At 40.2% G+C, this 23,274-nt stretch overlaps 3 protein-coding genes across 5 annotated transcripts; 1 reads left to right on the top strand and 2 right to left on the bottom strand.

Annotated features, from left to right (window-relative positions):
• Positions 1 to 45: 45 nt before the first annotated feature.
• On the bottom strand, positions 46 to 11,313 carry phf10 (PHD finger protein 10). Of its 2 annotated transcripts, XM_034224354.1 has the most exons (13): positions 11,136 to 11,313; positions 10,313 to 10,422; positions 9,912 to 10,042; positions 9,530 to 9,613; positions 9,327 to 9,451; positions 9,048 to 9,197; positions 8,011 to 8,120; positions 7,556 to 7,700; positions 7,034 to 7,186; positions 4,269 to 4,377; positions 3,702 to 3,890; positions 962 to 1,071; positions 46 to 845 (listed from the first exon to the last, which is right to left on the bottom strand). In XM_034224354.1, the coding sequence occupies exons 1-12, from the start codon at positions 11,205 to 11,207 to the stop codon at positions 974 to 976; spliced, it is 1,476 nt and encodes a 491-aa protein (XP_034080245.1). In that variant the 5' UTR covers positions 11,208 to 11,313; the 3' UTR covers positions 46 to 845; positions 962 to 973. The 2 variants fall into 2 exon arrangements, with proteins under 2 accessions (XP_034080245.1, XP_034080244.1); XM_034224353.1 differs by having other exon boundaries at positions 46 to 1,071.
• A 974-nt stretch (positions 11,314 to 12,287) lies between these two features.
• rab4a (RAB4a, member RAS oncogene family) lies at positions 12,288 to 17,714 on the top strand. Its single transcript, XM_034224254.1, has 8 exons — positions 12,288 to 12,432; positions 13,304 to 13,384; positions 13,605 to 13,719; positions 14,170 to 14,232; positions 14,324 to 14,478; positions 14,639 to 14,734; positions 14,991 to 15,171; positions 15,329 to 17,714. The coding sequence occupies exons 1-7, from the start codon at positions 12,417 to 12,419 to the stop codon at positions 15,104 to 15,106; spliced, it is 642 nt and encodes a 213-aa protein (XP_034080145.1). The 5' UTR covers positions 12,288 to 12,416; the 3' UTR covers positions 15,107 to 15,171; positions 15,329 to 17,714.
• Positions 17,715 to 17,858: 144 nt separating this feature from the next.
• Positions 17,859 to 23,153, bottom strand: ccsapb (centriole, cilia and spindle-associated protein b). 2 transcript variants are annotated; one of them, XM_034224255.1, is made up of 5 exons: positions 22,181 to 23,149; positions 20,870 to 21,243; positions 20,337 to 20,417; positions 19,892 to 20,109; positions 17,859 to 19,807 (listed from the first exon to the last, which is right to left on the bottom strand). In XM_034224255.1, exons 2-5 carry the CDS (start codon positions 21,219 to 21,221, stop codon positions 19,625 to 19,627), a joined length of 834 nt encoding a protein of 277 aa, XP_034080146.1. In that variant the 5' UTR covers positions 21,222 to 21,243; positions 22,181 to 23,149; the 3' UTR covers positions 17,859 to 19,624. The 2 variants fall into 2 exon arrangements, with proteins under 2 accessions (XP_034080146.1, XP_034080147.1); XM_034224256.1 differs by having other exon boundaries at positions 20,870 to 23,153.
• Between the last annotated feature and the right edge of the window lie 121 nt (positions 23,154 to 23,274).

Genomic DNA, 23,274 nt, shown 5'->3' on the forward strand with positions numbered 1-23,274 from the left:
ATTCAATTTAACACATTACACAATTAGCAAGGAGATTAATATGAGTCGGTTTTAAGTAGCTTTTATTAAAAATACACTTCATAATTCAGTGACTACGACATTATTAGCAACACATGTTTCTTAAGCAAACTACCTACTGAGTGACAATACAAAAAAAGAGTAAATTAAATACAAAACAATACAAAATAATCTTTCAAGCTGACTGCAAAAATATCAGTTGGCTAATCATTGCTAATGGATGTTTAAGTTCAATGTAATTACAGTGAGTGGTTACAATTTCTGTAAGGGTTGAAAACTAAATGAACAATGTGAAGACTGATAAAAACCTACTGCAGCCATGAGGTCTACCAGAGCCAATGTCTGTTACATCTGATTACGCAGAATCACTAGCACCACATGTCATAATTCAAAACATTTGTTTAAATAGGATTGCTCTTTATTGACCTGCCTCGTAAAATACATGGTAGTAAAAAATACAAAAACATAAAAAATGTGTTTTGAAAGTCAAAGAATAACATAGTTGAGCTCGATTGTCTCAGTAGCACCACTTGTTCCCCTGAAACACATTTCTCACTGTAGAAATGTTGAGATAGTAACCACAAGATGTATCAGTTTGAATGAATTAAGAATGCCCTTATACAGTTAGTGGTTAGCAGATCACAGGATTTAGTGCAGTGCTGGATGGAGTATGAGGTCTCTTATACCGAACAGAGTTTACTTTCTCAAGCCAATTCATCTTGATGTTTCTGAGCACGTACACATGAGGTATAATCACACACGACTTAAGGTTTGGTTTGGTGATGGAAAGAGTTTTCTAAGCTGATGTCTTACAGATGTCATTAAAGCTGTCACAGGAAAGATAAATACATTAGTTTTTTCTAGTGTCAGCCTGTGTATTTACAGATGGAAACAATTACTTGATTTACATTTCAGAAGAATTTGGTCGAGGTATCATTCTTACGGAGGCTGTCGATCATTTTTGAGCTGACTTGGACTTCTTAGGTGTTTTGGCTGATCCTTTTTTCTTGGGTGTAGTGAAATCTTTGTCGCAAACCTCACACACCCAAAGGCCTGAGGAAACAGACAGAACTTATTAATATCCATACAAGAAACACATTTTTTAAAAAGCAGACAAACTAAGTGAATCACTGTTAAAAAGTGTGTGGTAAAAGAGAGTTACAAATTAAAAGATGCAGACACTCCTACACAGTTCTCCAACCATGTAGTTGTATTTATATAACACTACATATTTCTAAGACATTATACATTGGGCTAAAAGAAACAAATTATACTTAAATATATAAAAAATAAAACTTTCCAAAAAAACCTAAGCTACTCAATAAGTAGTAGCTGCAGTCTGAACATTTAACTACATTTTTGTTTTAACTAAACAAAAATTAAATGAAATAAATCCACATTCATAACTGTTATAACCGTGTTCTGTCTGAATGCATGTGTGTGTGTCTGTCTGTCTGTCTGTCTGAATGCATATGTGTGTGTGTGTGTCTATCTGAATGCGTGTGTGTGTGTCTGAATGCGTGTGTGTCTGTCCGTCTGTCTGTCTGAATGCATGTGTGTCTGTCTGTCTGTCTGTCTGAATGCGTGTGTGTCTGTCTGTCTGAATGCGTGTGTGTCTGTCTGTCTGAATGCGTGTGTGTCTGTCTGTCTGAATGCGTGTGTGTCTGTCTGTCTGTCTGAATGCGTGTGTGTCTGTCTGTCTGTCTGAATGCGTGTGTGTCTGTCTGTCTGAATGCGTGTGTGTCTGTCTGTCTGAATGCGATTGCGGGTGTGTGTCTGTCTGGCTGAATGCGTGTGGTGTCCTGTCATGTCTGAATGCGTGTGTGTCTGTCTGTCTGAATGCGTGTGTGTGTCTGTCTGAATGCGTGTGTGTCTGTCTGTCTGAATGCGTGTGTGTGTGTCTGTCTGAATGCGTGTGTGTGTGTCTGTCTGAATGCGTGTGTGTCTGTCTGTCTGTCTGAATGCGTGTGTGTCTGTCTGTCTGAATGCGTGTGTGTCTGTCTGTCTGAATGCGTGTGTGTCTGTCTGTCTGAATGCGTGTGTGTCTGTCTGTCTGAATGCGTGTGTGTCTGTCTGTCTGAATGCGTGTGTGTCTGTCTGTCTGAATGCGTGGTTCCCCGTGTGTGTGTCTGTCTGAATGCGTGTGTGTCTGTCTGTCTGAATGCGTGTGTGTCCGTCTGTCTGAATGCGTGTGTGTCTGTCTGTCTGAATGCGTGTGTGTCTGTCTGTCTGAATGCGTGTGTGTCCGTCTGTCTGAATGCGTGTGTGTCTGTCTGTCTGAATGCGTGTGTGTGTGTCTGTCTGAATGCGTGTGTGTGTGTCTGTCTGAATGCGTGTGTGTCTGTCTGTCTGTCTGTCTGAATGCGTCTGTCTGAATGTGTGTGTCTGTCTGTCTGAATGCGTGTGTGTGTGTCTGTCTGTCTGAATGCGTGTGTGTCTGTCTGTCTGAATGCGTGTGTGTCTGTCTGTCTGAATGCGTGTGTGTCTGTCTGTCTGAATGCGTGTGTGTCTGTCTGTCTGTCTGAATGCGTGTGTGTGTCTGTCTGAATGCGTGTGTGTCTGTCTGAATGCGTGTGTGTCTGTCTGAATGCGTGTGTGTCTGTCTGAATGCGTGTGTGTCTGTCTGTCTGTCTGTCTGAATGCGTCTGTCTAAATGTGTGTGTGTCTGTCTGTCTGTCTGAATGCGTGTGTGTGTGTCTGTCTGTCTGAATGCGTGTGTGTCTGTCTGTCTGAATGCGTGTGTGTCTGTCTGTCTGAATGCGTGTGTGTCTGTCTGTCTGAATGCGTGTGTGTCTGTCTGTCTGTCTGTCTGAATGCGTGTGTGTCTGTCTGTCTGAATGCGTGTGTGTCTGTCTGTCTGAATGCGTGTGTGTCTGTCCGTCCGAATGCGTGTGTGTCTGTCCGTCAGTCTGAATGTGTGTCTGTCTGTCTGTCTGTCTGAATGCGTGTGTGTCTGTCTGTCTGTCTGTCTGTCTGAATGCGTGTCTGTCTGTCTGAATGCGTGTGTGTCTGTCTGTCTGAATGCGTGTGTGTCTGTCTGTCCGAATGCGTGTGTGTCTGTCTGTCTGTCCGAATGCGTGTGTGTCTGTCTGTCTGTCTGTCTGTCTGAATGCGTGTGTGTCTGTCTGTCTGAATGCGTGTGTGTCTGTCTGTCTGTCTGTCTGTCTGAATGCGTGTGTGTCTGTCTGTCTGAATGCGTGTGTGTCTGTCTGTCTGAATGCGTGTGTGTCTGTCTGTCTGTCCGAATGCGTGTGTGTCTGTCTGAATGCGTGTGTGTCTGTCTGTCTGTCTGAATGCGTGTGTGTCTGTCTGAATGCGTGTGTGTCTGTCTGTCTGTCCGAATGCGTGTGTGTCTGTCTGAATGCGTGTGTGTCTGTCTGAATGCGTGTGTGTCTGTCTGTCTGTCTGAATGCGTGTGTGTCTGTCTGAATGCGTGTGTGTGTCTGTCTGAATGCGTGTGTGTGTCTGTCTGATTGCGTGTGTGTGTCTGTCTGAATGCGTGTGTGTGTCTGTCTGAATGCGTGTCTGTCCGTCTGTCTGTCTGTCCGTCTGTCTGTCTGAATGCATATGTGTGTGTCTGTCTGAATGCTTGTGTGTCTGTCTGTCTGTCTGTATGTGTGTGTGTGTGTGTGTGCGTCTGTCTGAATGCGTGTCTGTCTGTCTGTGTGTGCTCATCCACTCACCAGTGGGGATGGAGTCCATGCCGACGCAGAACGTGTGGTATCCTCGGTCACATTTGTCGCAGAACATCATCTCGTCCTCATGGTGGGGCTGCTGGCACACGATGCACGTCTTACACTCCATGCACTGCCAGCGGTACGTGTGGATCACACTCACCAGATCCTTGCTCATGTCCAGGCAGGACGGGTGGCCTAAGGTTTACAGACACGTGCACAGAAACAAGCGTGCACACACAGAGCCAAACACACAGAGATATAAACAAGAGGCATGTGCACCGACAAACATAAGAAGGCAAGTGGGACAGTGTAATGTGTAAACCATTTGAAGTGAATTTTACAAATTAATTAAAGCTTAACTGTCTAAAAGTAAACACTTCCAGCTTTTTAAACAAGACAATAAAGACACTTTCCACTAAATATTTGTAATCTTTTTTATGCACAAGGCAATAAAGTTTTCCTTTCAATGATGATAAGAAATGATGCATTACTCAATGATGGCTATATAAAAATAACCAAAAAGAAATGTAAAAGTAAGTGAACTGTCTTTTGAAATGAGCAGTGTGAACTTACCGCTGTTATCGCATTGGGAGCAGTGAATGAGAGCCTCTGGCCGGCCCCTCTTGTTGGCCTCTTTACCCTTCTGGCAAATGCCACATATAGCATTGGGAATGACCTTAGGCTGCAAGGGTAGAATAATGCTATAAAAACAATGTTTGTCCTGTAGTCATCGACAATGTAGTATTTACAATGATGTTTAATGCCAAAGAAAAAGACAAAAACAGCATATTTATCTTGACTAACATGAGAAACATGGCTCTCCGTTTGTTTTTGTGGGAAGGAGCATCCCCATAAAAATATCTCCGGGTACAAATGTGCTCTTGTATGCTCTTGGCATCTGAGATCTACAACAGATCCAAGTGTTTGTTTATTTGATAGCAGATTGATTGGTTTAGAGATCTATCAAGCGCCTCTACAGGAAGCCACACCCATAAAAACATGGAAGATGGCATTATATCTGGACTGCCACTGCCCTAGCTAAAAGGGTTATTGGCATTGTAACCCGCCAGCAGGCTGCAGCGGTCTCTTTAAATACTGGACCAATTAAAAACATGTTTATCTCTATTGTTCACTTGGAAAGATAATGTGGGAAAACAGCGGGGAAATAAACGACATTAACTTCTTCATTCAAATGTCCCCTGACAGGAAATGAGCTGGGAGTAAACAGCCATGTAAAGGCATAAAACGTTTGATCAATAAAGATAATGATTCATTTTTAAGACAGAAAACAGAGCGAAGGATTAATCTAAGACAGACAGCAGCAAGAAAAGAGAGGTAAGAAGAAGGTAGAGCTGGACACGGCGCCTTATCTACATTCTCAGTATGCATAGATATACACTTTTAAAGTCAACTACATACTTTTGACCTTGCTGCATAAGTACATGGTTAGTGAAAATAAAACCCCTTTTGCTATTGCTCTTCACAATTGTAAAATGTGTGGCCACATGCAATGCTTACATTACAAGACAAATGTCACATGGCCTTTATAGTACTAAACATCTCTTCAGTGGGTAAAAATAAACCATGATCACTTCACAAGGTTGGTTGCTGTTTTATTCTAAATGTACTGAATTAGGATCAACACAAGAAATGCTGTATTGTATGCACATAAAAGAAAGAAACTCAAAGAACTCACTTTCAGGCATGTTTGCTTTTATATAATAATATACTGTGGAGTCATATAGCTATAAAAACATTACGTATTATTCAGACACAGAGGCATTCATACTGAGACACAACACCTTGGGAACCGTCCATCTGACCACAGAGACGTTAGACAATCTATTTCAAACATTGTTGTTACTGTAGATGGTCGCTAGACCACTGAGGGTAACATTTATCAGCTAGCTGCCCGCTACACTGACTTTCTCGCTTTTAAATAAGAAGTATAAGAAATAAGTAAACCTTTGACCTAATTCTGAAAAGGGGGAAATAGATGAAGAATCTACCACTGAAAAGGGCACTGGTGCATTTGAACTTTTCAGGCAAATAACTTTGGCAAATTTACCAGAGCTACAAAACCATGAATAATACTTGACTTCTATATACGACATATCTTTAGATATAGAAATGTCTGAAAGCTATCACATCTCTAGGTCTGTACACAGACATTATGTCACTGGTCTGATCTAATAAACTCTTAATAGCAACATGCCATGCCATGTTTTTGGAACCAAAAGCACACAGAAAAAGATCTGATGAATAAAAGGTCAGTCAAAGTGAATCAAACTTAAACACACTGATGGTTCTAAATAGACACTAGAAAAGGACCATGCCCACACCACAAAGCTGAGCTGACTACACTAGCATTAAGGGTATCATACCAGCATGTTTTAAGTGTTGGAAATGAAAAGAAATGGGCACGCTGACATTATACTATTTTCCCATAAATAAAAGCATTTTTCCAAATAAAAATCAAAGCGGTGCCATGACTGGTTTAAAGAAAGGGAAGCTGGTGTGGGAGAAACCAACGACTTGTAGCTCAGCTCAGCAACAGTGTGAACAAGGTCAGCATGTCCCCATCTCTCCAAGAGGACATGATAAAGGACATGTAAACCTCATGTCAAACAACTCTCCATACCTATTAACAGTACATCACATGGAGTATAAACAAAGCATATTACCAATAAACACTTAAAACATTAGGGTTAAGTGAAATCTACACTTCAGATATAAATGTTAAAATCTTCTAGTGTTAACATCAACTACTTTTTTTTTTTTAAAGCAACCACAAATTCTATGTGGTTAATATTTGATATATCAGAATAACAAAAAGTATTTTCTCCATCTACTTACTTGTCTAGGAAGTATCTTTTTTGACAAGTGAGGACAGACCAGAGGTATATTGAAGACATTCAAAAGGAACAACTTTTAAAGTTCAAATTTGTCTTTGCTGAAAAACTCAAAAAGTGAAAGTGCATTGAAAAAGAAACAAGTGAACTGTTCCTTTAAAATGTTCTTATTGCTCACAGTCTGGTATGAAGAGAAAAAAAAAGTCACGTGGCAACAATTAAAACAAAAACTGAAGGCAGGACCCCCAGTGTGTATGTGTTTTTGTGAGTGTGTATGTGTTTTGTGTGTGTGTGTGTGTGTCAGGTTTTCCCAGCTGAATAGCTGACCAACCGTAGAAGCCGGAGAACAAAGTGAAGAAAGCTAGGTAGAAGTGGCGGGATGGATGGAGTAAGGGAGTGGTAGTAGTAGAAAGAGGAGAGGGGGGGGGGGGTAGAAAAGTGCTGCTGCTGTTGTTGGAGAAGAGTTCAGGTGCTTTTGTCCTCTACCTTGTACCCTGGGGTGGCTTTGTGGGAGGTAGAATGACGCTGGCTGCCATCTTTGCCCGGAGTGGACGTCCTGTCTTTGGCCTTGGCCTTGCTGCCCGGTTTACCTCCGGCGTCCTGGCTCTCCACGTCTGACGCGTTGCCTGAAGAACTGTCCTGTAGCAAAACAGACGAGGGCGAAAGAGTGAAGACAGTTGGTTTAAATGATTCTGATCAAAAACTTTTATCTTCACCCGTGTACCTCACTTAATATAAGTTGTTCTAATGGCAAAAACGTCTTTGTCTGAAAATCTTCCATACTATTAATTCATGTGATTTTTCACTTAATCATAACTACCAAATATTCATTTTCTTAATTTTAACCCTTTAGATGGCCAGTTTGTATTACATAGTGCCACTCTTAGTTTCAATAGAATGCATGAGTTTATGATTTCAATGTGTGGTTTTGAATAAAGGTTAAGGCTAAGCATCTCTACCACTAATCCAGGATGGGCATATGATTTGTTGTACACCCTCATGTCTTACAGATAAGTTCTTTTTCTTTTTGTCCTTGCCATCCTCTGCATCGTCTGAGTCTGGTTCTGAGTCCAGTGCAGGGAGCTCTGGGTCCAGTGGAGGCTCAAACAGAGCTGTGTTCATCGGCAGGTATCGCAGCTCATTGGGAGAGTACCTGTGGTGGAAAACACAATGATGCATCATAGAATAGAATAGAATCGGAGGGATGAAACCCACGCAGAGCAGGAGGTGAATTGGGACTTCTCCAAGTAGCAGTCCACACTCAATTTTTTAGATCTGGTCGGGGACTTGAACCGGCGACCCTACAGCTCCCAGTCCAAGCCCCTACTGACTGAGCCAACATTAACAACAGCAATAAATAATACAGGCTGACAAACTAACTAGAACATAGTTCCACTTAGAAAGGTAACATGTGGGTTATCTTGAATACAAAAGAGGTCAATTATAAAGCATCAAGTGTGTACCTTTTGTAGTATTCTTGGAACTGTCCTGGTATGAGAGCCACGGGATAAGGGCCCGCCTTGGTCATTTCTGGAGCCAGCACCTTGAACCTGCCCTGGGGCACCTGGATGATCTGTGAAAACCCACACAAAAAAACAATGTATGTAAAAAATGACACAAAACTATTTTCTAAAACCCTCTACAAAAAAACTTCAAAAAAGATGATCTAGCATTTGATAATAACAGATGATAATTGGCAATCCATCCTTCAAAGAGTTCACTCTTCCTCAATTTGTCTTCATTCGCCTTCATTTATCAAAGGAAAAGCTAGCAAAGATGTATCCAGGGGTAGATCCCTTATGCAACAGATGTAAGTCAGTAACAGGGTCCCTCATCCATACTTTCTGGACATGTCCAAATCTTCATAATTATTGGACATCTATATTTGATACGTTTTCTAAGATCTTTAAAGTAAAATGTACCCCTTCTCCTCTTACTGCAATGTTTGGAGTCGTCCCGGACGACATTGTCCTTTCCAGACATTATTCAAACGCTGTTGCTTTTGCTTCCCTAATTGCGAGGCGACTTATACTTGCGTCTCCCACTCATGTCCATTGGGTGACAGAACTTATGATGTTTCTACACATGGAGAAAATAAAGTGTACTTTGGGTGGCTCCACTTGTAAATTCTATAGGACATGGCAACCATTTTTAACATACATGGAAAGTTTGAAACTGCCTACTCTACCCTAACTGATTTATATCTATTTTTTTTTTTTTATTAGAACAGATTTTCTATAGTCAACCATTATTAACATGTATCTCGACCTTGTCATGTTTTTTTGTGTGCTGTGCTTTGTTTATTATTTTAAAAATGTTTTTGTACTATTAATCTTGTCTTATTCTGTAGGGGGGGGGGTTAAAAAAAAAAAAATGGACAACCTGCACTTTTTCTTTTGTCACTGAAACTGTATGTGTTGTTTAAGAAAAAGGAAAATAAAGTTTATTAAAAAGAAAAAAAACTTCAAAACATGTATCCGTCTTCTGTGGTTGGACTTACATGTGTCTGGAGGTCAAAGTAGGCTCTCCTCTCTTCCATACGCTCCCTGTTGAAGTTACTGTTGAACTCCGCAGCTTTCTTAGCTGCCTTCTTAATGTATTCAGGAACCTTGCTGGCCTCCACCTTCTGAGGATTCTGTGTCTGCATTTGCTAGAAATAAAACAGACAAAGACTGTAAGAGACATTTACATGAAGGACTTTTTTTAAACGCATTACTTTCTAAATAAATGTCACAGTAATGATGAGCCCTGGGTTACTTATTTTAGTTTATAAACTTACAGAGTACTCTTTAGCTATTCTCTGCCGCTCCCTCTCCTGCAGTATGACTGAATACTCAGCGTGTTTGGTGGGATACTCCTTTATCATCAGATCTATCACCTCGTCACTCCGCAGAGCTGTCAGACCTGGAAACAAACGAAAGTTACACTTTTATCTGTTGGAGAAAATTGTAGAAATGATGAAGAGAAAGAGGAGGTTCCTACCCAGAGTGCACTGTGTCTCAGTGATGACGTTCTGTTCCCGCAGATAAAGCTTCTCTTTGTGGGTCAAGTCTCTTCTCTCCATATCTACAGAGCGAAAAATAGAAACAACACAACTGGTCAATTAATAGCTTACTATCCATCAGATCAGAACATGAGTACAGAAGAGTCATTAAATTAGGCTAAATAAATAAATATGCATAGCTACTACTAGTGAAGGCAGTGTGCTCGTTCTCGATGCCTTTTACTTCTATCGTCATTCCATTATTACATTTATATTACTTTGAAATAAAAAATAGCAAATCAATAAGTTTAAAATATAGAATCAATGTTATTACTTTTAAAGAAAAGAGTATCACGTATCAGATGTTTGCTTCAGTCTTACCAGGGTACTTCCTCTTGAAGGATGTGACTCCCAGATACTCGCTGACCTGCTCCTGCAGCATGTAATACTCTCCTGCATCATCTGATGGCCACTTGTACTCTGTCAGGTTCTCTGCTGGGAAATATGTCGGCCTGAAACAGGAATACAAGGGGCAAGAAAAGTAGAGGATTGAAGCTTTATTGAATGCTTTTTGTGAGTTGATATAATATCATCATGGCAGGCCTCTGAATTGAATCAAATCAATCGTAATAGTATTGTGAAATACACTGAGATTCACGGGATAATGGTTTCCAAAGAATACATCTATATCTTATTGGTATAAAACTTGTAAATTACAATGCCACAAATGTATTTTACAAATACCAACTAATGTTACACTGCAAAGTATCAGGCAAACCTACCCCAGGTCTTGACTGGAGGTGTCGCAGCTTCGAGAGCTGTCACCCGAACCAATCCTCCTTCTCTTCGGTACCTGGCTGCCATCATTTGACTCCTCTTCAATGACATCCTCCTACAGAGGAAAATGTAAACATATTTTATTAATAATAAACTGTAATGTAATGTTGGTCAACTCCACCGAACATTCCTGCATTTACAAACTGTTTTTATCTGTGTCCATCACAGCCATGATCACAGCTGGTAAAGGTGTAGCTCATTTTAATTCCGTTGTATGCTGCAGGGTAGGTTGTGAGATGTAATCCAGGTGTAACTAAAATGTTATATAAGTGTTGATTAAATGTCATTAATCAAAATCTCTAACTAAACTAACTAAAGGTATAAAGTACACTTTTAACCTCTGAATTGTAATGGGGTAGAAGTACAAAGTAGAACAAAATGTAAACAAGTAAAGTACAAGTATCTCAATACTGTACCTAAGTAAAGTATTTTGAGTAAATGTACTTAGTTACTTTACACCACTGCAAGCAAAGGCACAGCTAAACGTTTTCGCTGTGAAAGCACTCGTAAAAACACAATTTGTCGTTTCTTATGGGGACATAAATCATGTAAACAAATGTCATTAGATACGAAACAGAGAAAACAAACCACCCCTAACATTCAGCACACAGTTGAAAACAAAGGGGTGATGCTAACGTCGCCATCAGTTTGTCATTCATGGACGCAGGTAGCCGTTAGTTAGCCAACTAGCCGTTAGCTGAGCAAGCAACCGTGCAGAGCTCCGTGAAGAGAAGTATAGTTGTTACTATATGCGGGAATAAACGTCACCTTCATGGATTGTGCTCCAGGGGTAGCGGGGTTGCTGTCGCAGGGCAGTCTCACGGGGAGCACAGCAGCCATATTTCCCTAAATAAAGCCTGCAGCTAGGCTAGCTCATTAGCCACTTATTCTTCTTCTTCGTTTCCTTTTGAAGGTTTGTGGCGGTGGGCAAACTCTAAGGTACCTGTCCGCCGCCTTCTGGCCTGGAGTGTAGGGGGATAAATCATTATTATTGATTATTATAATAATAATAATAATGTAAGCATAATAATACAATAATAATAATAATACATAATAATACATTTTAAACTATACTTGTAACTATTTATATAGCATCAATTAAAACATAGTTTACAAAGTGCTTTCACATAAAACAGAACACCTGTTAAATTACACATAGAGCAAGTGAGCTAAACAACAGCATCTAAACATAAAACACACGTAAAACAGATGGAAAATAATCTATGAAAAATGAAATAAAAATCACACAAAGCATTTGTTACTAAAAGTAAAACAAAATTAGTTCTGTCTGCTGCCGTCTGGCAGGCGGTACCGCGCAGCATCCGGACTAACACCGGGACAGTTTCATCCCACAGTCAATAAGACTATTAAACACCTGAACTTGAAACAACATCATAACATTAATCTGGCTGCTACTTAGGAATTATTTATCTAATATATGATTCCAATCACTTGCACTATTTCACTATTTCACAATTTTTCCTTTTGTATTTACTATTTACTTGCACTATTTTGTTCTGTGTATCTGTGTTATTGTGTTGCACTGTTGGAGGAGCCTGTGAACTAAGATTTTCATCGTCATCATAACTACACTGTAGCTATTCACGTATGACCAATAAAAGCCTTGAACTTTGAAAAGTTAAAAAATCTGACAGATTGTGCAGCCCTGATCTCCTCAGGCACGTCTTAGTTGTTAGTGGTACTCAAATGATACACGAAATATATGATAAAGATATAATTATTTGGCAATTGAATAATTATTTTAGAATATGTTTATACTTTCGAAAACTTGTTTTGAATAAGGCTGTGTCAAAAGCATCAAAACACTATTGGTTAAACAGCAGCACCCTGCGGCGGTCTGAAGTCATCACAAAGCTCTGCCCGGCTTTTATTTTGAAGAAAGAAAACGCTTACGGGAAGTCGGAGGGGAATCGGCTGGAATCCGCGGAAATCATCCACAGGACTATTTTCCTTTACTTAGCTAGCTATCCATCTGTCAACTACTATCTCTCTTTTCCTTCGTGTTGCGGTCAAAACGCCACACTGGCGATGTCGGAGTCATACGGTAAGGATGCAGTGTTTACTAGTGGCCACTGTGTTAACATCTCACAGAGAGGGGATGAGGCAGGTGTGCCGAGAGATTTTTTCTCATCGTAAACAGATAGCTGACAGGCTAACCGAGGGCTACTGGCCTTAAAACGTCCTGTCAGCGCAAATAATACCTCAGAGGTTACACAGTAGTTTTTACTCTGCCTGTGCGGACAAAATGATCGGGTTTGTAAGGTTGAAAATCCCAATAGAAGTTAGCGGAATGGACAGGAAGCTGACACCAGGAGACAGGGCTGAGGATGAAGATCTGCCTGAGCTGTGTGTCCTGCTCAAAACACATAATACAAGGGGGTGTAGGAATACATGTTATAACCATTTAATCACCATCTGATATAAGGATGATCAGGATGTTGAAGCATCCTTATTTATGAGAGCTTTTAAGTGTGTAAAGCATAGCTGATTATAATTGTGCATTTTGAAGCTGAATGCCACTGTGCTGTATTCGGTTTCTGTGTATTCTATGGAATTTAAAAGGGCATTAGTGTTTTTTACTTCAGAGTTAGAAAATCAAATAGTAGTAATTTTATTATCACCCAGAATTAAATGTGGTTATAAAATAATGGTATTGAGCATAGTATTTTACAACTACAAATAACTGGTCTCTCTACAAACTATATAATAGTGACATTGTTTCTACATTGTCACAAACATATCTTTCACATGTCCTTACTGCAATTGATTAATACATAACTGTGTTTAGCTACTGTCAAATAATATTGGCACATCTCAAGATCTAGTTATGGAAATCATGATCGCTGTGTCTTAAGGGACGAATGTTATCTTGGGTTGAATGTTAACACCAATATTTCTGTGTTTTCTCTCTTCAGATTTCCTGTTTAAATTCCTGGTGATTGGGAATGCTGGAACCGGCAAGTCCTGTCTGCTGCACCAGTTCATAGAGAAGAGATGTAAGTCAGGAAGATGCAACAACACACTGTTCATTATCTACTGTTAACAGACAGTTGCTCTGACCTCCAGTTTACAGTACTGTAGTGTTGAGTAACCAACACATATACACATGAAATGTAGGTCATGTAGGTTATGTGTTAGGTACACATAATGGTATTCATTGTCTCTTCCAGGGCACCAGTTATCTAAAAATAAACCTTGTTTTATTGTGTTTTCCAGTTAAGGATGAATCCAACCACACAATTGGAGTCGAGTTTGGCTCTAAGATTATTAGTGTGGTCAACAAAATGGTCAAACTGCAGATTTGGGACACTGCAGGACAAGAAAGGTTCAGGTATGGAAACATCCTAATATAACTTTCCACGTTCAAAGGCATATTCATTTCTCTCACCCACCCTCTATCTCATTTTGTACCCTGTGCATGTCATTCCTATTCCACTCCTACTGATATTTACTTGATCACTGTTGAAAGACAGAGGTCACAGAGATAAATGTTTCAGTAAAAAAGTTGAGAGGAACATGTGTAAACATTGACATGTATTCAACAACGTAAGACAACGGTCTCTTATGTCTTAGTTTCACCTTTGCTTTTAATGTTAAGCTAAAATGTTATGCTTGAAAAGGGGAGTGACATAAAAGAGGATAAAGATTAAAAAAAAGTGTAGGAATCACTGGGTCCCCTGAGGCCCTATCATATACCGTATCATCTGACCACCTGCTGATGTAGACTATGAATTTATTTGTGTGTTTGTTTGTTTATTGTTTTTTGGTTTGTGCGGGTCAGGTCCGTGACCAGGAGTTACTACAGAGGAGCAGCAGGAGCTCTGCTAGTCTATGATATCACCAGGTAAAATCCTTGGACACCTTTTCAGATTGCCTTTGTGTAAAGTACCCTTTTTCTTTTTTAAATGTCTCCCTTCTTTCTCTTTAAACTGCAGTCGAGAGACGTACAACGCCCTGACCACGTGGCTGAGCGATGCCAGGATGCTGGCCAGTCAGAATATCGTCATCATCCTCTGTGGAAACAAGAAGGACCTGGATGCAGACAGAGAGGTCACGTTCCTGGAGGCTTCACGCTTCGCTCAGGAGAACGGTAGGCTCAGAACTCTGTGATCAAAGGGGCATGCTTTGACAGATCCTATCACAAACTCTAATAATAGCCAGGGAACTAGTATCTCTGAAATTGTTACAGTTTGCTTCTGTTCTGTAAAGATGATGCTGCTCAAAGTGATTGTATTGTGTGTGTGTGTCAGAGCTGATGTTTCTGGAGACCAGCGCTCTAACAGGGGAAAACGTCGAAGAGGCCTTTGTCCAGTGCGCTCGGAAAATCCTTAACAAGATAGAGTCAGGTAGGAACTGAGATCCTCATCTTTAGCCCAAACCCCAGACTCTAAATCCCCTCTTATCCCGACACGATCAACAAGGCGGATTTAGGTATTATCACTCCAGACCCTGAACTGAAGCAGAGTTATAGCCCTAAACAACTTCACTTAATTACTCAAAAATAAGTATTTAAGAAAAATACCATCTTCTAGAGTTGGTGAAGATCCTTACATGAGGAACACTTTTCTCACATCTCTGTCTCTTCCTGTCTCTCATTTCCAGGGGAGCTGGATCCAGAGAGGATGGGGTCAGGAATCCAGTACGGCGACGCTGCGTTACGACAGCTTCGTTCTCCTCGTCGCGCTCAGCCTCAGGGCACCCAGGAGTGTGGCTGCTAGTGGACGCGCCCAGTAACACACTCAGAAAAGGCCAGTGTGTCTGTACTGTGTGTGCATGAAATTAGGTATTTTCTTTCAGATTTATGATATTTATCCAGAGCTTATTAGCTGGTTGTGGTGACTTGACATTCAGCTCTCAGCGCTGTGTGTTTCTGCTGCACACAGCCACTCCTCGCCTTCTGCTTACACCTATGTGATAATGTCTCTTGTGTGTGTGATCAGTGTGTTTCAGACGGGCTTTTGAAGACCAGGAGAAGAACAGCCACAGGGGACCCAGGGTTCAGGTTGTTATGCTGGTGATTCATCTCTGACCTTTGACCTTTTGTTTTGTTGTCATGGCTGCACCTCCCAGCCACATCCCCCTCAGTGGTAACAAGAGACCGCCCCCCATCCAACATACTGCTCTACTATTGGACCAATCTTTTCCCAACTCTCCAATCAGGACGTGAATTACTGACTATCTTTCAATCTGCCCTCACACCTGCTTACCTCCAAATCTAAGTTGAAGTTTTCTCCCTTAACACCAATCCCATCGACATTCAATCTGGAGTACTTCAGGGGAAGTTTACATTTTGGGAAGTTTATTTTTTTTAGCATTAGAGTTTAACAAACAAGATATAACACGATTGAGGACAGTGTGTAGGATTTAAGGGGATTAATGGCATACAAGGAATATCATATTATTTTTTAGGTGAAACAACTTTCCAGTACAAACACTTAAACAGCCCCTATGTCTTAAAACTTGTAAAAAAAATCACTGATGGCCAAATCCAGGGTTATTTCCGTGCTGCTGTTCAGTGTTCATACAGAAGAGTTATTTTATACCAATTCGTATAACCTTTATCATGCGCCACTGAACCACTTTTATATGAATCAGTAGGACCCTGCCTCAAAAGATGTTACTACTTCTCATAATACATCCGTGTTTTACAGTGGCACAGATCCGACAAACCCAACATTGGCTCTAAGGAGGTGTTTTACTTGAAAGTGGCAACTTAAATTGTGTTGCGAGTATGCACCTGAAGGCCTCTGTAGTCTCTTTTACATACTAGTAAAAATGGGGAGGAGTAGAGGTGAACATTTCTCACCACAATATCGCACTAAATCCTACACACTGCTCCTTTTTAAGGGAAGTTCCTTTCTTTGTGCATTCAAGTTAAACAAACAATAAATACCATGTACATTGCTCAGCTTCAGATTGATATTTGATGCATGGACATGAGTTATGGATTTTATCATCTAACTGTTGCCAAGAAAACTATTGTAAACTATTCCTTTAACCATGTATATATATATACACATACATACATGGTATATAGCACTGTGTATTTCTATATATATATATATATATATTTAAAATCCTTCCCTACCTAATTTCTCTCCCTCCACCCAGCTGCTCTGATTGCCTTCCTGCTCACACTTTTTAAACACTCCACTAACAGTGTACTGTTTCTGCCTGTACATTTTGCACTCCCTGTGTTCCTCCTACACACTCTCTCTCCTGTACAGTTCCCCGGGCGATGCAGCTGCTGAATGACACTTCATCCCCCTGCCTACCTTACCCACTGTTTACACCCCATCTGTCTCTCTGATACCTCCTCACACCTCTTCCCGACCCCCCGACTGCATCTTGTACACTGTACAGTGTTTCTGTATATAGAGACTGACGCATGTTTTCTCCAACAGAATATCAGAGTATTTGATTATGAAGAGATATTATATGTATATTAAAGTAGATATCATATCTAGCATCTGTTTAATGCTCCACTGTCTTATTATCATGTAAAGCTACATACTGGCAACTAGTAAGCAGTATAGCTGGGCAGTACTGTTTGGAGAATATGTTTATTTGTGAATGGGACAAGCTCATGTGAGTTATGTTAAGTACTAACAGTTTTATTATCGTTCAAGCTCACACATAAAGAAAAAAAATTATGATCATACATTTGGCTTTTATGGCAGATGTATGTAATTTTTACATGTCATCTTTTGAATTTACTCTGGCACACTCAGAGGTGTTACACACTCCTTCACCCAAAGGTTTGAAATAATGACTGATCTCTCTCTTTTAAAAATGATGCCTGTTTAAATAAATACTTCTCTTACTGCTGCCAGCTGTTAGGAAATACTAACTGAATGCATTTCAAGTTTTAGCAATGGTATAAAACTGCCTGATGTGTGTTTGATTTGTATTTGTCTCCAAAGATTCTTAATTTTAAGTTCAGCCACATTAAACTCAACAAAAGTCTTAATTTGAAGATCTAGATTTAAAAAGGTGTGTTTTGCATTGGTCTGTTCAAGCATTACAACATTTGTTGTTTTTTTCTTTGTATTTTTTTACATTTTTGCCCCTTGACAATTATACATTTCATTTTTTAAATCAATCACTTCAAACTGTAGAAATATTTCATGTTAGAGTTCATCTGATTGTGACTTTGGATTTTCCACGTCACGTTGCCGTCTTGTGTTTATCACATTAGGTCCTTTGTTTATTTATGGAAAATTCTGTTTTTTTTCTGTTTTTCTTGTGTCATTGTTAATATCATGGATTTTTTATTTATTGTGTATGATAAAAACATGTTTTTAAAATAAAAAATACAACAAATGAGGAATCGTCCTTGAAAAGCAGTTTTTGTTGGTTTGAACCAATTTTTTGAGAATATTCCATTACATTATTGATATCTTACTTTAAAGGGAGTATGTTTTCTGAATAATAGTGTAACATGGTAGAGATAACGAGACAACACTGAACACTCGTATGGAAAAGTGATTTATTAAAGCTTTGCACCACATAATTAAGTCTACCTGTAAAACAAATACAGCATATACACAGTATTTTAAAAGCCTTAAATCTAGGGATCATTACGTTTTACAGTATTTTGGAACTTTGACATACTGCCATCAGTAAATTATTAAGTAAGTATTTAGAAGATCTTTCTTATAAAGTTACCGTAACTAACTATTGGAGAGAAAATCAGTAACTATCTTGTTCCAGTTCCACTGTTTGTGACAGTCAAAGTTCACCACATGTAAAAAACAACTGGTTTATCATAGTATTGCACAAAATGTCACATCTTCACATCTTTTCTCTGAACTACATTGCAGTTAAACCTTAAAAGACTGAACATCTATATCATTACAAAAGTAAATAAAGTAATACTGAACTCAGAGTTTCAACAACAAAACATTAAGATAAATGTGTAAATGGTTCAAATTTGAAGCACAAAACCCCCTTTTTGCAGCAAAATGTCCACATTTGAAACTATATTTGTTCAAAGGAGAAAATACTTTTCTCAAGATTTTATGGCACAGATTGTTGTTGAATGGATCAGATCAATTACACAAAATGACTTTTGTACAAGTAAAAATAACGTTTTGCTCTTGTTAACAAACATACAAACATATTTACATATTCAACTTTTGGTCTTAAAGAATAATCTGTTACAGTAATGATAAAATACATTTGGTCTCAAAATTCGATTGTTATGTTTTCAAATGACCTGCATTAGCTATGTGTATTTTTATATTACATTGCACCACATAGAAACACACTGATCAGTCCTCCAATGGCTTTAAGTGTCACATCTATTTTCTTGCTGCAACAGCACCATGTAGATTCACTACTGTACACTCACATCAATTCAACAGCAAAAAACTGCACATGTTGTTGTCAACCTATTGTTCGTCAACAACATTGTGATATTTAAAAAGCTCGTGAGAAAATCTGCCACATCACAAAACTTTGAGTACAGTGTGATTTACTCTTTATCTAAACCAAGTCAGGGAGGATCAATCCATGAAGTGTAACAACAAATATTAAATCTACAAGAACAATTTCACACCGCTAGGGGATCTATCTCCTAAAACTCCTGAATGGACATATTTGTGTGAGTGAATACAAATACAAAATGCCTATCCACATCCAAATATGCATACATTTGAGAACACTTCCAGTTATTAAGCCATCTTGCTGTGCTTAGTACACTTTTGAAATACAAACATTGTGACTTTGTGTTTGGTTTTGTCTTTATGTTTGAGGTCTCACGTTCTCAGAAAAACGTGGCTAAATCTTAGCATACATGCTGTCACACGCCTGCATTACTCCTGTGTGAGAACACTGTAGTTTGATAACCCTGTATAACAATCACATTTTATATAGCCTGTGTTTAAAGTGAGTGCACCAAAGTATGTCAAATGCATGTAAGACTTTCTAATCAAAACATCTGTACATGGTAAATACCATGACTCAAACTAATATTAAAAGTCTCTCATACCCTATGAATGGTTCTTATCGTATAGATTAAAACTGACTATTATACAAAAAACTTGATTGTACACATCTGGGGTGATAAGCCACACAGTGAAGTTATATCCAGAATGTGATGCGCTCTACTCTACATCCATGGGCATTTATACTTCAGGGGTGGTAGGCAATAATGGCTTGATTTATGTATGTCTGTCTAGAACCACCCTGACGTCAGTATTTCTGCTGAGAATATGTATGTGTGTGTGTGTGTCTTATCGGGAGCGAGCAGAGAAGCAGCGCATGTACTCTGTGAGCCAGGGGTTGAATTCCGGTTGAACCGACTTCACGGTCTTGTCCACATTGGCAGACTTGGCTCTCCGGTGCTCGGTCCCCTGAGCCTGGACCTGACGCTCCACCTTCCGCCTGGTCTTGGCCCGCAGAGCCGACTCATGGATCTACATAAAAACATCATAATTGTCAGTTCCTGCAATATTACTTGTTTACTTGTAAAACCCCAGAAGGACAGTCAGAAACATTACCTCAGTAGTCGAAGCTGCAGGGCCAACATTGTGTGTTTTTCTGTTCGCCATGTCTGCATCCTTCTCCCCTGAAGCGTACAGAGCGAAGGGATGTCTGCTCTCCTTACTGTCGTCATTGGGCAGCTTGGTTGGTGCTGGTCTGACCCGATGGGAGCGCCATGGTTGCTTTGAGGATTTGATGGGTTTACTCTGCTGTTGTCGAGCTCCTCCAGTGACCCCTGTTTCAAACAGAAAAGAAAAAACAAGATAAAGCAACAGAAATATCTCTGATAATACTGAATTCAGATGTTCATACATTCAATTCCTTGGGGGAACATCATCAGCAAGAAAATATGCAATGCAGAGATAACGTTGTTGTGAACACTTATGAATCCATCTCAGGACTTGTGCAAGGCACTGAGGAATGCAAACTGACTATGGATAGTGGTTTTCTGTTTTGAGTTACCTCTGTTTTGTTCCCTGTGAGTCTGCTGCTCTCTCTCCTCCTCTGGTGCTCCTGTCTCTCTGACACCTTCAGGCTGTGAGTCTGAGAGGAGAGAATAACACCAGTACAGTTGTGTAACATGCACAATCCATTTGATTGTACAGTCATTAAAACATATGCATGTTTTGGTTTCATCGAATTACATAACTACAATGTAATGCACAAAACAAATGTAAAACATTTTAATGAATTGAAACTATATAGGCAAACTCTCAAGAATTACCTGATAATATGTTTTTTTTCTTTAAAATATGGCACATTTTAAGTTATAGGAATATAGAAAAAAGGTTATCAGAGTGAGTTACACCTCTCAGGGCAGGAAGTAGGCCTACGTCTGATGTTTACTGCTGAATCTGCTAAATGCATTTGGTTTTGCATAAAAAATGTTTTGTGAGACACCTACACTAATGTATTACATTGCTAAAAAATATGTTATTAATATGAATTTGAGTGTCTGAGTCTGACCATACCCTGATCATTTAGCAGATGTTTACCTTGTTGTGCTGCAGACTCATCCTCCTCTTGAAGGGGCAGCCTGGGCACAGTCCCCGGGACTCTGCTCTGCTGCCCGGGCTGTCTGTCCACCCTCGCCCCGTCACACTCCTCCAGCTCCGCCGCCTCCGGAGCATCTCCGACCTGGTTCTTCCCGGGAGGAGCAGGACTTCTTGCCCCGGAGTCTGGGTCACTGTCGGGGCCTCCGCTCCAGAACCAGGGCTTGTGAGTTTGCTCCAGCAGCCTGCGGGTCAGCCTGTACTGCAGCATCTCCTCGTAACACCTGCTGTAGCTCTCCCATTTGGGGTCTTTGAATTTCTTCATGTACTCCGAGCGCATCCTCTTGGTCACCATCTTGAACTCAAATACGACAAAGCTACACAACGAAAGGAAAAATATAAAAAGCTAGCATCGTGAAACACCCATGAAACGTTTATGAGATATGTAACACATTTTTTAATGTGTTACAATATCATTTTTTGGAATCGTAAACAAAGCCCTTGTAAAAATTGGCTGCGTTGTTTTCATACGCAGTTAGTATCACCGCCAGACATTTAAACCATAATGCGGACACTGTATGCACCAATGGCAGAGCAGCTGGAGGCTTGAACCCGCCTACTTCCTCCTCTACCCGGGGCTAATTTGCCTCTTTTAGAAGCTGGGATGAATAAAAGTACAGGCTTCATTAGATTACAAGTTATATAATGTCTTTCGCATACTATATTGAAGTTTAACTGTTAAAATTGGCTGCATTTCGAATTTTATCGTCAGTAACTTTTACAGTTGAAACGTCTTCAACGCGATGACGTAGATAGCAACTTGTCTTCTGATTGGCTGCTGCGATCTAAACAATATCCCAATTAAATGTTCATTCATAATCACTGCATGAAAACAACCCCGGCTTTACTGGGATACAAACCATACAAACACTAACACGTTATTTCCCAATTGCTTGAAAACGTTTTATTTTCTTTCCGGAGGTTTTAAAATATGCGTGTATAAAATGATCATCATCTTTGACTGTAGCCTTTCATATCAACACCGTAACAGCGTACAGATGATTAATGAATTGCTTGTTGTTCTATAATAGCTGCTGAAGAGTCAAGACACATGTATGCTTGTTATTTAAAGGCGTCTGTTAATCATATGTGAATACGGAGCAAGGATAATCGCCCGTCAGCGCTCGCACATAATAGCCCAACACGTCAAATCTCATTGACAATTAATCGACTCGCTCATCTATAACAGTGCCTGGCTTGACAGCAGAAATGCAGGGCTGTAATAGTCTAAATGTGTACAGTACATATACTTACACTGAGGTCGGATTTCACGGAAGCAAAGCAGAACAGATGGCGTCCATGGTGCTGCTGTAATAGCCTAATAACAGGCTGTCTCTAAGCTCCGCCCGCTTGAGGACGTTTTTAAAAAGCCAAACACACGCGCAACAGGTGGCCCGGGCCGGGGTGACAGGAATGAGGTCGGTGAGGGAGGTTTTCAGTGATTTGATTGGTGATGATTTCTATCAGATAGAGAAGAGGTTAAAAAGGCAAAATTATATTTAAACCTGCACTGATGTAATACATGGTAGGCCTATAGTGTTTTATTTTCTACTCGCCTACCTGTTTGTTGATGTTGGCCTACCTAGCCTATTGTTTAATTTTTCATTTATTTTTCACTTTTCAGTTTGCATATACACCAAAGCAACATTCATTGAAAGTGCCAACCACTTGGCAGTAACCGAATTCTGATTCTGATAAAGAGCATTATTGAGTAACTTGTTCAATTTACTTTACACAAATGGCTTCAAAAAGTACTAAGTAGCCTAAGTCTTGTTTAGGTATAGGTAACATTGACCTGTAGTCGAGAGGCTAAGAAATTAAAATGCTGTCAAGGAAGAAGCGTGAAGGGTGTCTTATAATAGGCTGGGCTGGTGTCTGAGACGCGTCCAGCACACTCCATTGTGCTTAAAGTCCACACCCACCCAGATAACCTGATGAACTTCTATGCATATAAGGTAGGGCTGCACAGGGTCCAGTTTTGTCTAAAGATGGTCTGGGGGCTAGGCCTATGGTCGTGCAGGGCAGGCAGCTCAACGGGACTCTGAGCCGGGTGTCGGATGTCCCACTGATCCGCCTGGTCTAAAGTGGAGCTGCTGCTGCCCAGGCACATTCCTGGCAAGTCAAACTCCGACTGTCGGAGCTTTCAGGTATCGACTTTCACTACCTCTGTCACCCAGCAGCCCCCTGCCAGCAGTGTCTGATGGGAGACAGAGAGACACCCTGTCTCCCTCCCTCTCACCCTTCCAATTATTCAGGGGGCTGTGCCACACTGTCGACCTCTATGAACTTCCCCTGGTGGCTGATCAGCGAACTGGATCAGCTGCTGCTTTAAGGTGTAGTGGGTGTCA

This window comes from Gymnodraco acuticeps, unplaced genomic scaffold, assembly GCF_902827175.1.
Source record: "Gymnodraco acuticeps unplaced genomic scaffold, fGymAcu1.1, whole genome shotgun sequence".
Taxonomy (NCBI): Eukaryota; Metazoa; Chordata; class Actinopteri; order Perciformes; family Bathydraconidae; genus Gymnodraco; species Gymnodraco acuticeps.

Bases quoted from the DNA above. Each gene is read 5' to 3' on its own strand.
- rab4a (XM_034224254.1), top strand. The intron at 13,385-13,604 runs GTAAGTCAGGAA...TGTGTTTTCCAG, and splicing joins CCAGTTCATAGAGAAGAGAT to TTAAGGATGAATCCAACCAC. The intron at 14,479-14,638 runs GTAGGCTCAGAA...TGTGTGTGTCAG, and splicing joins ACGCTTCGCTCAGGAGAACG to AGCTGATGTTTCTGGAGACC.
- phf10 (XM_034224354.1), bottom strand. From the start codon at position 11,207: ATGGCTGCTGTGCTCCCCGTGAGACTGCCCTGCGACAGCAACCCCGCT. The intron at 10,423-11,135 runs GTGACGTTTATT...TTTCCTCTGTAG, and splicing joins CTGGAGCACAATCCATGAAG to GAGGATGTCATTGAAGAGGA. The intron at 1,072-3,701 runs GTGAGTGGATGA...CTGTTTCCTCAG, and splicing joins CATGGACTCCATCCCCACTG to GCCTTTGGGTGTGTGAGGTT.
- ccsapb (XM_034224256.1), bottom strand. From the start codon at position 21,221: ATGGTGACCAAGAGGATGCGCTCGGAGTACATGAAGAAATTCAAAGAC. The intron at 20,110-20,336 runs GTAACTCAAAAC...TGTTTGAAACAG, and splicing joins TCACAGGGAACAAAACAGAG to GGGTCACTGGAGGAGCTCGA. The intron at 19,808-19,891 runs GTAATGTTTCTG...GTTTTTATGTAG, and splicing joins CTGCAGCTTCGACTACTGAG to ATCCATGAGTCGGCTCTGCG.